At 37.9% G+C, this 16129-nt stretch overlaps 1 protein-coding gene across 1 annotated transcript; it reads left to right on the top strand.

Annotated features, from left to right (window-relative positions):
• Positions 1-639: 639 nt before the first annotated feature.
• LOC125178963 lies at positions 640-6155 on the top strand. Its single transcript, XM_047883924.1, has 3 exons — positions 640-1907; positions 2908-3053; positions 4357-6155. Exons 1-3 carry the CDS (start codon positions 753-755, stop codon positions 5714-5716), a joined length of 2661 nt encoding a protein of 886 aa, XP_047739880.1. The 5' UTR covers positions 640-752; the 3' UTR covers positions 5717-6155.
• The last annotated feature ends 9974 nt before the right edge of the window (positions 6156-16129 follow it).

Genomic DNA, 16129 nt, shown 5'->3' with positions numbered 1-16129 from the left:
TCTTAATTCTAGGAAATATTGACACTAAAACATGCTACTATTCCAATAAAATGCGCAGAATATTTTTTTCTTCGTACCAATGGAGTCGGTTAAGACAAAGATGGGGGTAAAGACTTAAACATCAAGTGTTTCGGAAGTGGTATTTCAATGTATTTTTCGATTTATAACAAATTACTGCACCATAGCTAGGCTAAATCATAAGTCACAATATCCCTAATTGGGTAAAATATTTGCAGAAATTGACGCGTCGGCTTCTTGGAGTAGTCCTGCTGCTGGTGGCCATTTCGGTTATTGCTGTCATAATCTACCGTCTAACAATTAAATCATCTCTAACCGAAACCTCAATAACTGCTCCTTCTGCGTTCCTCACCGCAAACGACTCAGAACAATCACCGGAATGGAGTAGAAAAACTAAAATGTATGATTCAGTTCATGCATCAGGTAAATTCTACATTGAAAATCCCTCCGAACAAGAAAAATCATCGAACCAAACAACAGGTAGAAGAATTCCCACAAAGAAAGATCAAACGACTGGAACTAGAGATGGTCATATAGTGGATAAAAAACAAACTTCGAAATACGAAAATGAAACTCTTAGAAACCACGACTCATCACAAAGGCAAGCTGCGACGTTGCAGAGTGAGCATGCAGAATTTGAAAGTAACAATCTTCAAGGGTCTTACGAAAGTATTGAATATGATTCAGCCTATGCACTCCCTTTAAAAAGTGAAAGAAAACAATCGGCACCTAGAATGATTCAATCGAAAAATTCAACGGATGGTTTCCAGGGGATAATCATCGGTGACAAAATGTTTGGTGAGAATCAGGGCGCGCGAGATACATCTCAGTGTTGTGATGAATCTAGCATTCGGGAAAGTGCTACCCGCAATGAAGTGATTCCATTGAAATCAGCCTTAGGGAGAGAGGCGTTGAAACATTCGGTAAATCGTGTTCAAGAAGATAAAAATAATGAGAGTTTGACTTTGAAGAATGGACATGCTGCCTCATCGACACAAATCGCCAAGCTGGTAGTCCTTCTATCGGATCCAAAGGAATCGTTCAGTAAAGATGTGGAAGACTTTTTCGACAGCTCCGTGGAAATAGCTGATCCGTTCTCGACAGAACTATTTGATTCCCATGATGTATTACGGGACGTGAGCGTCGAAGTTGTTGACGAAATATCTCCTACGGAAGACCACGAGTTCACAATAATAACAGCGAGGAATATCACAGACGGCAGCCCAACTGATTTTCAGAGGACTCTCATGCGGAAACTTCCTCCAGAGAGAGGCAGTTTAGGTTTCGTTTCTGAAAGGAAAAATGGAGATTTTAGTGCCACGTCTCACATCGAAACCCAGGTTCATCTGCAGCCTACAGCATCCTCATCAATGGGAATATTCCGAGCAGGAACTGAAAATAATAATTTTGGTGCTACCTCTGCATCACAGGACCGCAATAATTTAGAAGACCCTGTTGAAATAGGGCTGACCTCGGCGTCAGTTGAATTATCGTCAAGAGCCCCACGAAAGCCTGACCGGGTAAGAGTTAGTCGACGCAAACTAGAGTCAGGCCATGGAAATGTTAACGCAAGCTCCTCGATTCACTACAATAATTCGACAAACGCTGATCATTTATCTTCCCAAAATCCCTCGCAATTTAAACATTTTGAATTAGACGGAATGCCCCAGCCGGGATCTCAAGCCGCCAATGAAATTCAGTTTTCCAAAATTAGTAGTAATAGTTTCGAAAGTCAGAGGCAAGATGAATTCTCAGCCTCCGAAAGCCATTTAAAGCTTCAGAAGGAAATGAGTCCAACAAGTGGGTCTGAAAGAACTCCTTTCAACTTGAATAATTCCGAAGTTTTCGTGTCTCAGTACCTCCAACCGCCACTTTCAGACCTGAGCACGGTAAGACTTTTCTCGTTTTGGAATAACAGTTCATTTGAATTATTTTATATATAATTATTATTGAATAATTATATTTCTGATACATTATTTCACCCGCTGATCCGTCTTACCGTATTTCTTTGTAGAATAATTTCAAATATAGGTTCTAAAATCTTAAAAGAACTATTATATCGCATTGAATTGAAGTAAGTGCTGAAGAGTTAATCCTCAACTTTATAGTTGATAATATAATTTGAGGCCGACTGAATCCCCGCACTAAACTTCTATTGATGTGAAACAAGGAACAAATAGACTGTTGAACCATAGTAAATAAATTAGATTTTGGAATGCATAACAAATGCCCTGCCTTTATAATACTAATAACTAAATCGAGACTAATAACTAAATCGAGACTGAAGAGCGACCTCAACTTCTTTAAAGAGGTGAACGCGTCACTGAAACACATTTGTCGAGTACCCGATACTTGTATCGAAGGTAGACTGACAAAAGCCATCACCACTAACAATTAACGTCACCGTTAGAGTTGCCAGCATTCTTCTTAATTGTCAAGTCATGACTTAATTCTGAGGAAGATGAGATGCCAGGACAGAATAAGGTCGCTTTGAGGCAACATGCGACTGAAAAAGATAACATGGCCACATGTTCGAGAAAAAATTACTATTTTTAATCAAAACTATTTATCTAGAGACTAACAATGAATATAAACAAGATCTATGAACTCTAATTCAGATAGAAAAATATATAAATATGATATATACATATAAGAAATATAATATGTATTTTTAATACATCTCTAGAATTGAATAGAAATTGAAAGAATTTGACTTCATTGCAAATGGCTAGATTTGTAATGTGACGTTTGAATATAATATTTAAATTTGTTTGTTAACGAAAGTTTCTAGTGCACACACCGACATTTTTTTCGGTTCTAGCTCCGCGTAAACTGCAGTTGGATGTTATATCATTTGAATGTTTTTGCGTAAAGTGTGCTGTTTTCCAGTCAGAAATTAGACCTCCGACGGATAGCACTCCCTTGCCGCAGCAGAGTTCACCCATACTCTTGGTCGGCGAGGACTTCGATGACGAGTTTCCCTACAGGAATGACTTGGAATTCAGGGGAGAAAATGGGACCCCACAGAAAATAGGGTGAGAAAAGGCATTTTGTTGGACACGAAAAAATCATGTGAAGGTAGGCGTCTCTTGTGTGAGACTCTGTCTCATCATGAAATATTTCGTGAGAATTTTTATACTTAACTGATCTGGTGTATGGCTAAGAGAATCTTGATTTCGTTCAAAGTGAGAGAAATTGATACGAATAATGGGATTTAAAAATATATTTGAATTAAATATTATTAAATAATTGGCTTATATAAATGATATATAAATTATATGAATAAATACTCATTTTATCAGTCCTCACTATAAAGTATGCAATCTCTTAGCGAACAATGAAATTTAAATATTATATAAAAACAAAAGCTCGTAGATAAATTATGATTGATGTACACCATTCAATAGTAAAGGTTGTTCCAATTGCTAATTGTTAAAGTGAGGTAAAGTTAATACGAGACAGAATCGTTGACGCGCACATGTAAGATAAATTTTTCATTTAAATAGAAATCTGATAGAATTTTGATTTATTTATAGAAATGCAATATCTTATATTTCTTTCTTAAAGTTTGTTTGCGTTTTTGATGCTTGGCAGCGCAAAAAATTTCGGGGATGTTTCGGCGACTTATTTTTAAATTATCATAATAACGTAATTTAATGGACTTAAAATAGATTCTCATGTTTTAAAACGAGAGTGAAATGAGAATTCTGTGTTCCATGATATGAAAATTTGAATGGGCTAATCCTTTATAGGAATATATTACCTTTATAATTAATTTTTGTCACACAATGGTAATTACGAGATGTGGGATAACGAGATGCGGGATAACGGGATGCGGAATAACGGGATAACAAGATGTGGGATAACAGCATTCTCATTTGCAGTGATTATCGAGCCCGGACTACGCCGGGCCAACCTGCTAGTACTCGATATTTACTATAGTTCAAAATTTTGTTAAATTATTTCCTTATTCCATAGACATATCAGGTACAGTGAATATCCGACTTTTGGATATTTGGATACGCGCTATTTGTGTTGTGTATACGCGCTTGAATTAGAAATCATCTTTGAAAACAGCGCCAAGCTATAGTCAAACACACAAACTATCGATTATATAAAATGGTATATCTGAATAATACGTAATATCGACAAGAACTTAGCAACAATGTTTTCATTAAATTGTAGGCTGCTATCTAAAGAATCTACAAAGAGACCATCTAACTTGCCCTCGTAAACTAGACTGCAACGTACGATAATTGTACTCAAGTAAGGCTGCGTACACAACAGCGTAATTGCCAACATTATTTATTATTGTTTATTATTGAATTATTTGCGCAGGTCGTTGCATCCGACTAATGACGCCATCGGGACCAAGAAATGCGGGACTCATGAGAGCGCGGCGCTGGAAATAACTCACCAGCATCAAGGTAGCCTGGGGGGTGCGAAAAGTTTCGTTTTTGGCTCACCAGTTTGGGACGCTTGCAGAGAAAATCACGGTGAACACACCAGCGTAGATGCAAACAAAGTTGAAACGCACACGAAAGAATTAAAAACAAGCTCCTACGTTGTACCACCTACCAAGCCCAAAGTTGACGCACATACAACTGAGTTGCAAACAAGTTCTTACGTTGTACCACCTAGCAAGCCCAAAGTTGACACACATACAAATGAGTTGCAAACAAGCTCCTACGTTGTTCCACCTACTCAACCCAAAGTTTCTGCATTTATAGCTGACATGAATAATGGCATGTACTATTCTTTAACTGCTTTGGTTCCTAAAGAGCATCTGAAGATAGGCTTGATCGATCAACACAAAGGGTATGAAACCTACAAGCCTATTGATCTGATACCCTCACGCGACGGCCCGCAGCAGCGGCGTCACAAAGGACTAGCAAGCTTGTCTAGTCTTCCCAGCAGTTTTCAGAAGTCCACTCAAGCGATTACACGACATCAAGCTAAACTAAAACCTCCAATGAGCTTCCTCGATCATGCATCGTGGAAATCTCGCGATGATGGAAAGCTAAATAACGTCTACGTACACCCAACTTTCCTCCCCAAAGTGACAACTAGAGGGCTTGATTATAGAACAAAAGGAGGTACTAGTTGGCCTCGCAAAAATTCTATGCTATACCAACCGATAAAATCAAGTTTCTCATCAACTGAAAACTTGCGTGTAGATCGGCCAGAAAGTCGCTTCATTTTCGCTTGGCACCCTGCGCCTGAACCAAAATTTTCCCACTCCAACATTCGAGAAAGAGTGGACGATTTTTTACCTCTGGCGTCGATGCATGAGTTTCTACGTAATGATGATGTTTCTCGGTCGTTCAAAGTCATAAATAAAACTGAAAATTTTCAGGAATTCAACATGCAGAACATTTTGGTTCCACCCACTGGCCGCCAGCTCATGAGTTCACAGCATTCCGATGAAATAAAAAACAATTCTTTTCCTGACTCATCAATCCACGACAGGGAAAAACTAAAGCACGCTAATCCATTGGGCCACGAGAAAAATATGGATCACCATAAAAACTCTTCAAATGTTTTGCTTCTGCCACGAAATACCCTTACTTCGGAATTCGCCGATTCATACAGGAAATTTGAAAATCGTTCGGGAACTACCTATGATTTTTCATTTCACTTCCACAGAGACCTCGCAAAGAAATCCGAATTCCGGAGGCGCCATTCGTCTGCAGATTAAAGTTATTAAGTCGCTGCTTCTCTGTCTTAGATGTGAATAGAAATAGGAAACTTTCAAATGGCTACCTAAAACAATTCCTCACTAATTTTGAAGCATTAGTATAAGTTACGAATTATTTGCCAACTCAGAGTAGTTCCTGACAAGCTTAATTGAAGAACTGAATTTGCTATACAAGTATGAATCTGTAGGCCCTGATCAGGTTACAGGTCGGAGCTAGTGTCTTCACTAGTGGCCACAGACAAGTTTCAGGCAGCAGGTTCTCGGTCTGTTGCTAGTTATTGGTCATGTTGTAGGTTATTAGTTAGTTAAAGAGTGCAGGTTTACAAAGATTTTACGGTACAATAAAGAATTTACCGTAATTCGTGGTAACTTTAGTCACGGCAACAGGTTACCGAAAAGTTCTAAAAAATATAACGCAGTACTCACTGCAGTGAGTGACAGAGAGCGCATTTTCTCGTCGACGAAAACGTGAAGTCACGGACGTACAGACAGACAGACGGGCGGACGGACATGGCGAGCACAATAGTGCATTTTTCCATAAATGAGAAAATGCGCTAAAAACAAAAGACAATATTCATATCATAGAAAATTATAAGAAAATGTATTTTTTCCATAAAGAATACTTTTCGGCGATCCGCTACATCGTCATTTTAAAATTCTTAAATAAACGGCGTTGCATGAATCATTTTGGTACTAGCTAGTAAGAAAATTTAGCAGTCAATAACGTGTATCATTGAATATTGAAGGGATAATGAAGCTGGTCTACAAAATGTTCAAATGAAATTTCTTATAATTTTTCTTTTCTTTTATGTTGCTGTTTAGAAAACCAAGAGTTACAGCTGACATACTTGACAATTATCGATTTAGCAAGACTTTAAAATGAAATTTCAACTTGTTATTTTTAAACACTAGAAATACTGTGTTTACAATAGCAGCTAATGTGCCTTTGGCAAGAAATCACGTGGAATTTGAACGAGTAATTTCGTTCATTATTTATATAGTATATATAATTTTGCAGTGTACATATTAGACATGCAAGGAGATTTAAAAATATAATATGAATATATTTTGACTACGGACTTTCACTACAATCTGCTCTGCTCTGAAGCTTGTATGATAACAAAAGCTGCCAGGATTCAGAATATCAAAATCTTAACATCCTCCATTCACGTTTCCGCTCTTTTGTCCTCTTTGATTGTTATTCAGAATATCACAAACTTATTATTCTTTATCACACATGTTTCGGCTCCAATATATAAGCCTTATATAGTTATGGCAATCGAATCTATTTATACACACTAAACTAGACGAAAATATCAGGCAGGAGAGTTTCATCTTCTGCGTTCATTAACACTACATTAAATCCATTTTAGAATTGTTATAACGTAGTGAGCATAACCTACAACTCAATGGGCTGGATTTCATGCCTGTTCATATTATTCCAGGGAAAATCATTAATTATAAAGATTTTTCAAATATCCACACACACATTTGTTTCAGTGGGTCATGGATAGCTGAAAATCGTGCATACATTATTTTTATTTTGCATTTGTTTTTGGTTCATCATGTATACATTTTCATAGAATATAATTAAGACTTTTGCAAATGAAATCCAAAATGAAACTTAAAATTAATACATTTCCATAGACTATAATCAAGACTCTAGCGAATTAAATCCAAAGTGAAAATTTAAGATTAGAATTTGAATTCTAGTTCCTTCGACTGACTTATTACGACAGCTACAATAAGAATTTCTGACAGCAACGTCAGAAATTCTTATTAAAATAGTAACAGAAATAGTATAAATTCTTATTAAAATAGTAACAGAAAAGAACCTAGCGCCTAAAATAGAATGATTTTGATTAGACTGAATAAAACAGATTGATTTTTGACCATGTTTCACATATTATTTTATAAAGTACCATGTCCTGGTCACGGCTTTAATTATGCTGGGGTCACCCAGAATCGGCCAGCCCATGGTTGAACTACTACTACAACTAGTACTAGTTCAACCATTGGCCAGCCGTTGTTATAGCACTTTCACGTGGACCCCAACATAGGCTTGTAATGAAAACTCTCCCGCAACCACTCTTTTGAATCTGTGTTTCCAAAATCTCCTATGAAGAAAAAAAAACAAAGAATAAATAACCTGAAGTAACAAATAAATGAACAAAAGAGAAAGTATGAACAAACGCTTCTCATGAATAAACTAATCTAACTTTACAGAATATAACAAAAGTAAAGAACATCTCGGAATAACCACTAAATGAAAAACACATGAACAAACAAATAACCAAGTTAAAACACACCTTGACACTGACTTCAAATGCGGGACTGACTAGGAAGGACTACTGTATAACCTACAAATCTAACTTCCGCATTTCTAAACTGAAAACTAAAATTCCAAAAAAATTTTAATAATACCAAATTCGAAATCCCCAACATTGTTCTGAATGAGAACTCAACCTGGAGTCAAGTTGAGAAATTTAACTTTATGCCCGTTATTTTAGTTCGAATTTAATGCTGGGTGAAGAATTGATTACTTGGTTATTCAATAACTTGAAATTCACATAATTTGTATAATTGTTAATTTAAATGTTCGCACCTACAGTAGACGCAATCCCCCCAAAATCCCCCAAAGGCTTAGAGCTTATAACTGTACTGTTCAACTACTCCGTTTGTGCAGTCGTTTACTCGTGTAAAAATAGTAATAGTAATAGTAAAAGTAATACCAATAATAATAGTGATCGCGGTATCAGCGATCCTTTTCGGTCTTTTTTCCGGAAGGAATAGTATAGGGTACATGAGGACGTATTCTCCATTCATACTTTGGGGGACCCAAACAGATGCGGGTGTCAAGGACGTTACAGGTGTCGTCGGAGCAACACTAAGTGGTTACCTCCCCCAGTGAAGGTCACGGAGTGCCAGCTGTGGCCCTCAGGTGCCAGCTGTAGCCCTCAGGTGCCAGCTGTTGCCCTCAGGTGCCATACACAAGCCACTCCATCCATAAACAACGATGGCTCGGAACGGGGCACTTCAGTGCCGCTGTAGTCACCATCGTGCGCGGTCATGTCAGTGCGGCGAAGGCTTTACTGCGGTCGTCGATATCTTGCTTGAATTATTGCGTTGCGGTCTCTAAATTACAATATTTCTGAGATACCGAGTAGAGTTTCGCAAGTAGGCATTCAAAAGTTAAAATTTTTTACAAAAATTTTAGGATTTATTGCATAATTGTTTGAGGATAATTCCTGTTATGAAATTAACGAGATGAATGTTCCTGTTGATCAATCGACGAGCGAGAGCTTTCTTGCATGTATTCTATAAAAAATATAATGCATCTTATTAATACAAGAATTATAAATTATAAATAATTAATTTACGGTGTACAGGTTCTTCCGACAAAAAGTTTTTAATTCAGGACTACCTAATTTTTGATTGATGGTAATTTTCGTGGCGGACGTTCGCATAGTGAAATGTTTTAACGAAAATTTTTTTTAAACTGAAAACTGAGATATTCTCTCGTGCAAATTCGCGATTAGGAAATAACACTGGGATTACGCTCACTAGAATTCGATGTTAAATATAGTTTGTTCTTAGAATCCATTTAAATATGTTAGCTGAACTTACGATGCAGCGACAATTAATGTTATGCAGATAAAGAAATCTTCGTCAGTAGAGTGTGGTCACTCCTCCAGCTAGACGTGCTCGAGTGTTAAGGTCTCGTTCGAAGTTGAGATTGAAGTTCGCTATGAAGTTGCGATCAAGTCAAGTTGACGAGGAATCGACTGAAAGAAACGTTGCAGTGCTATAGTTGTGTTCAACGAACTTATAGTAAAAAAATAGCGGTGCTGGATGAACTAAGACGAAGGCAGTTGAACATCAAAATTTCTACTTGGACTTAGAGAAAACCGCCGTATTGAATATTATTTAAAGTAAGTATAATTTCCCGAAACTTTACAATCGAAGATCGATGAATACAAAAATTTTATGAGATATATTTTTAATTTAATATTTTGGTCACTTTTAGTTATCTAATAATAATAATATTTTAGGAAACAGTCACTCGGTATGAGTCAGATTGCGGCATCAGTCAGAGTCAAGCCGAAACTTGCTCGGCACAGCAATTATTATATCTAGCACAGCTATATAATTTTCTTCCATTATCTTCGCTTGCATTAAGTCTTGAAGTAAAATTACATATTTATAAATAATTGAATAGCTGACAACTGAAACAGTTGCGAAACAAAATGTGTTGGAAAGTAAATTTAAATATATTTGTGTTTCCTGTTATTATAACTTCATTATAGTCGTGAAAAATCAGGGCATGCTAGTCAATATGGATGATCACGTGCGTCTGAAATTCATGATGACATTCTACTGAATTCTATTCCGTGTATATAAGATACATGATTAAGTTGGCTAGCTGGGTTGTGTGGGCATCTCCGTCATTCATGATAGTATCCATCAAAATGTTACCGTATATCTAACATACTTGCTGATATTCACTTGAATACTCAATTGTATCTAATATATGGGCAAGATTCATCAAAACGCTCCCGCGGATAATATATACGTGAATATACATTCATTAAAATGTTTCTGCGTGCATAGAATCTCGGGATTATCAAATCTCATAAATTCTCTAACGCAAGCGAAGCTGTGTTAGATTGTTAGTTTTTCTAACATTTATATTAAGCTTTACTTTTTTTCCAAGTCCCGTTTAGCGATTTCTCCTGATTTCAGCAATAAAATGTCATGTTCATATCAGGGGTAATGTCCTAACAAGTATTGCGGATACACGTCTCAATATACCTTATTTACAGGGATCTAGAAAGGGTGCCAGATTACAAATAAGCACAAACTTTGCTACCAATAAAAGACACAAAATATAAATACTTAAGAGACAAATACTCGTAATTGATGTACAAACTAAAATATATATTCATATAACATACATAATTCCATTCATCTAGATCGTCGCTGCGTAGCGGGTTTTATCAACCTAGAATCCAATAATGAGTTCCATTTTTACCTCTTTACGATAATTCCGGTGAATGGTTGAATATCGAATACGTAATTGTGCGCTCTATTGGAATTTACGTCTGAAAGTCTGTGATGCCAGAAAGGCAGTAAAATGGATTATTGAAAATTTTCCGTTTGCGAGAGGAACAATGGTAATTAACTCGCCCACATTTCAGAATGTAAAGGCCTCGCTATAATTGTATTACTATTCGCTTTATGAAAGGCTTATGAAAATTAATCGTAAATGATTCAAAACAGGTACAGTATTGACAAAAATTTTATTGCAAGTTTTAATATTTGTCTTTATTAACGGGAGCTTACTAGCTACTTTTTAATTCAAAGCTACATGAAGGTATAATAGCATTTTTAATATTGAAATAAATGTCGCAGTTCGTGATCTGAATCTGATCTGCAGTGCTCAATGAAATGTATCAGGCTGAGGACGATATAAAATCGCTACTCGTATATGCAAAATAAATGCATTTTTAACATATTAGAGACGTAATAGATCATTGAACGAATCATACATTAGTAAAACAATGCATTTATTTAAGGTATCTAATGCTTTAAATAACATGGTACTGATCGTAAATTGTCAAACACTGGAGCTCAAGCAACAGGTGAAGCAAAGCGAATAATTACATTTTCAGTACAGTATCTTGCTCCATTGCCAACTCTTGACCTGAGTATCACCGAATGGCCGCACAAAAATAGCGTTGATCAATTCTAAGTTGCATTAAATGGAAGCTCATGAACGCTAAATAGCTGGGCACTTGAGGGCTTGCGACGCAGAAGATGGCCATTTAGTAGCCACACACTCGAGCAAGGCAGAGATTATTGCGCGGCGTTTGTGTTAACTGCCGGTGCCTAAACCTAAATGAACTCGGCGCCTAAATTTGATGTAACTTGGTGCCTAAACCTAAATGAACTCGGCGCCTAAATTTGATGTAACTTGGTGCCTAAACCAAAGTGATTTCGATTGGCGCCTAAATTTGTTGTAACTTCGTGCCTAAACCTAAATGAACTTTGCGCCTAAATTTGCTGCAACTTGGTGCCTAAACCTATGTGAAATCGGCGCCTAAATTAGCTGTAACTTGGTGCCTAAACCTAAATGAACTCGGCGCCCAAATTAGCTGTAACTTGGTGCCTAAACCTAAATGAACTCGCCGCTTGAATTTGCTGTAGTTTGGTGCCTAAACCTAAATGAACTCGCCACTTGAATTTGTGCTGTAGTTTGGTACCTAAACCTAAATGAACTAGGCGCCTAAATTTGCTGTTACTTGGTGCCTGAACCTAAATGAACTCAACAGCTGAATTTGCCGTAACTTGGTGTCTTAACCTTAATGAACTCGGCGCCTAGATTTGCTGTAACTTGGTGCCTAAACCTAAATGAACTCGGAGCCTAAATTAGCTGTAACTTGGTGCCTGAATCTTAACGAACTCGACGCCTAAATTTGCTGTAACTTTGGGGCCTAAACCTAACAATGAACTAACAATGGGGCCTAAACCTAACAATGAACCTAAATTTGCTGTAACTTGGTACTGAAACCTATATTAACTAGGCGCCATAATGTGTCGTAACTTTGCGCCTTAGGGTAGCATCTGCTTCAAAAATGGAAAAATTTGGCTTTTTTCGACTCGACGCCCAAACCTTTAGTATCTCGGCCCGTAAACCTGGCGTGTTTTGGTGCCTTAACCACCGTAACTTTTGAATAGACCTGCCGTAACTCAAACCACAAACCTGCCACTTCAACTAAACCAATTAAACGACCGTAAATTATTTCATTCATCATGAAATGAGAATTACAGCTCCCTTATAGGGGGAGATTAATTTTATGGTTATACCACTCAAATATCAATATTTATCAATTATCACAAGCCAGAGAGCGGCCAGCATTTCTGCAAGACTGCCGCCCCCGCAGCGGCGTCCTACACCTCGCCAGGTATCCTATATGTCAATACCTGCACTGCATGCAATCCAAGTGCGCGATGCCTGCAATGTAAGTCGCGATTGCAATGTTTGCCGTGCGTGCAGTATGTGCAATTTATTCATTACAAACATACTACCCGTGCAATGTTTAATTCATTTAATACTCGTGGCGCGTGAGACACGGCGTTCATACAGTAGCAGTTATCATGCCCTAAGGAATGATAAGCTTGCATCGTAAGCCTGTATCGCTATAGAAATATTGGTGCATTAGAAGTGGCAAAAAGACGGTCGATGACTTGATAAAGTCTGAATAGAACCGCTGCTTCTCTTCCATCCAATGCACTGGTGGAACATCATTGGCCATTCATGCAGTCAATGCAATTTACGAGGTGAACATAAGTCTTAAGATGCTCACTGCTATAAATCATCGCTTGATTGTTGGACAACGATAATAAAGCTGTGTTTTTTAATGAGGTTTGCATCGTGACCAGGTCGTGCCTATATAAGACCGTGCACCGTGACCAGGTCGTGCCTATATAATAAGGCCGTGCACCGTGACCAAATCGTGCCTATATAATAAGGCCGTGCACCGTGACCAGGTCGTGCCTATATAATAAGGCCGTGCACCATGACCAGGTCGTGCCTTCACAATAAAGCTGTGCACCGTGACTAGGTCGTGCCTTTATAATAAAGCCGTGCACCGTGACCAGGTCGTGCCTTTACAATAAAGCCGTGCACCGTGACTAGGTCGTGCCTTTATAATAAAGCCGTGCACCGTGACCAGGTCGTGCCTTCACAATAAAGCCGTGCACCGTGACCAGGTCGTGCTGTTATAATGGGGCTGGGCACCGTGACCAGATCGTGCTTATATAATAAGGCCGTGCATCGTGACCAGATCGTGCCTTTATAATAAAGCCGCGCATCGTGACCAGATCGTGCTTATATAATAAAGTCGTGCATCGTGACCAGATCGTGCCTATATAATAGAGCCGTGTATCGTGACCATGTCGCGTCACGAGTGCCTGTCACGCCGGTACGACGCACGCGTCACCATCATGACGTCATCAGTGACGCGTCACATACAGCGTTCGATAACAAATTGTTGTCGTGACCTTCAGATCCTAATTGGGGTCCGCTTGTAATCTGCAGGAAATGGAAATAAAAGTTTCGTTTCTAATTTGAATTCATTTACTTTGTTAAAATTATTAAATAAACTTCGAAGCAACTTTTTACTACATAATTTATCGCTAATTATTATTCCATAATTCGCGGTAAAAATAACGAGAAATTTTGATATGTCAAAGAAGAGATCCCTGGTATAGGCTACTCGGCTGAGGCCAAGTATATAGTAGAGAGAAACATTCGTGGGAAATTACATGGAACAGGAAATATTTGTTGATGGTTGATGGATTATGAGATGTGAATGTATGCGAGTTTGTTGGAACGATGGAAGCCACAACGCTAGACTAGAAAATAAGGGGAGTAAGTATTTTTAGTTTGTGTCTGAGACGTTGCAGTCCCAGGCCACTCTAGACTCTAGAGTATATAGTAAGAGAGATTAAGATGTATGGGGGATGGTGAAGGGATGATAAAAGGATGGTGGACGAAAGAGAAGAAAGGATGATAGTGCAGATGTTGATCCTTGTTGCGTTATTAACAGTGCAAAAAAATATACATTAATGATATAATGTTCCTTCACATAAAACACCGTTAGTTTCTATCAATATAGGTAGCATAGCAGTTATTTGTTTCTCTTAGGTTAACTAGGTTTGGTCACGTTGGTCGGTCCATGAGCTGTTATCAGTTCTTTATATAATGTTCACATACAATTTAGGTTCTCATATGAATCAAACTCAACTGATATAATTGGTTGTTCAGAATAATTCATTGAATCACAATTCTTGATTTGAATAGCGTTCAGTGATGAGGCAATCAGCATCACTCAATGGCAACTGGCAATCACAATCCAGGGATGAGCGCCAGCAATCACAATCTATCTTCTACATTAATAGTTTCATATTTCGATTAATAATTATCGGCGTGTTATAGGCGCCAGGCCCCAGGCCGGTAAATGACGGCCGTCAACCAAAACAAGTGCAATCACAGCTAGGAACGGACGTGTTATCGGTGGCCAACCGTCTGGTCAAGGGCAAGAAGTAATAAACATCAGTATTTCATTAAGAGTTATTGCCCATTTATGACCTGCTATTTAAGAGAAAAAAGAGAGAGAGAGAACATTAGCGCGGCGCGTAAACTTCTTGTAATAAATACAGTACATTCAACAATACCCAAATTAGAGAACATTTTTGTGTTATTTTGCACGATTGGTTACTTGTAGCGTCGCCGTGGCTGTCAGGCTTAAGCGCTGTTATATCGCTTTTGAGTTTTGGTATTTCTGCCAAATGAGAGCCTAATTGTTATGGGTGCGGAGCATAATTAATTCAGGATTAAAGTTAATGGAATGTAAAAAGTTTCAATTGCAGTTTTCTTCCTGATTAAAGTCTGACTTCAAGGACTCGAATAGAAGCGAGACGGACAAGACACAGTTAAAGCAAATTACATGGTAACTTATAAAGAAAGAATTGCTTTGGAAATGTCGAAAGTATAAACGCACATAAACGAAATGAAACGTGTAACTAAAAGCTATGAAGAACTATGCTCTTTAAATATTATTCCTTGTACGTATACACCCCTTCTCCAAATATTCTCTTACAGTTTCAGAAACCACATGGCACATGATGATGAAAATTAACGGAAATTCAACCAAACTACTTTCAATTCAACGTTGTTTTAACGTCAAATGTCTGTTGGCAAGAGCTTGACCACGGGACTCAGTATCCTTCTTTGCATTCATTTCGTTTCCCTGATGGCCAAAGCTTCCGGAAATTTGGGTCCATCAAGAAGGTCGGCGGTCACATTGCAGAAGTCCTCAGCCGTCCGCTGTTGAGTGGCCGCCTATGTCACGCCTATGCCACGCCTATGTCGCGACGAACAAAATCTAATATTGGTAGTGAGGCGAGAAGCCAAAAACGTAGCTCGATGTTGCCTGATGTGCATGGTTTGGTCTCCATTAACCGTTAATGGACGCCAAAGGTTCTTCAGAACTCTGGAACTGTGATACATGTTCTGCCATATTAGCATTTTCTCATAAGTATAATATAATGTTTTTGTAGTTTTGTGATATGGTGGTTAAATTAAGAAATGAATGATATGAACTGAAATGAAGGCATTGCGACTGAAAGTTTGGAAATATATAAATTTAATTTTTAGGCAGCCATTGCAATTTGTTACGTCATAAGTAAATGTTATTATGTGTCAAATGTTTGCAATATCAAACGAGAATTTGTTTAGAATACTCTAGACGTCATTTCAAATGTTGCATGAACGTTAAAGCATTCGTCAGAAAATTTACGTGCTTGTCTGAATTTCAAAAAGCATATATATCGTCAAACACAGCGCCA

This window comes from Hyalella azteca, unplaced genomic scaffold (assembly GCF_000764305.2).
Source record: "Hyalella azteca isolate HAZT.00-mixed unplaced genomic scaffold, Hazt_2.0.2 contig14042, whole genome shotgun sequence".
NCBI lineage: Eukaryota > Metazoa > Arthropoda > Malacostraca > Amphipoda > Hyalellidae > Hyalella > Hyalella azteca.
This window is presented reverse-complemented; position numbering and strand designations above follow the sequence as displayed.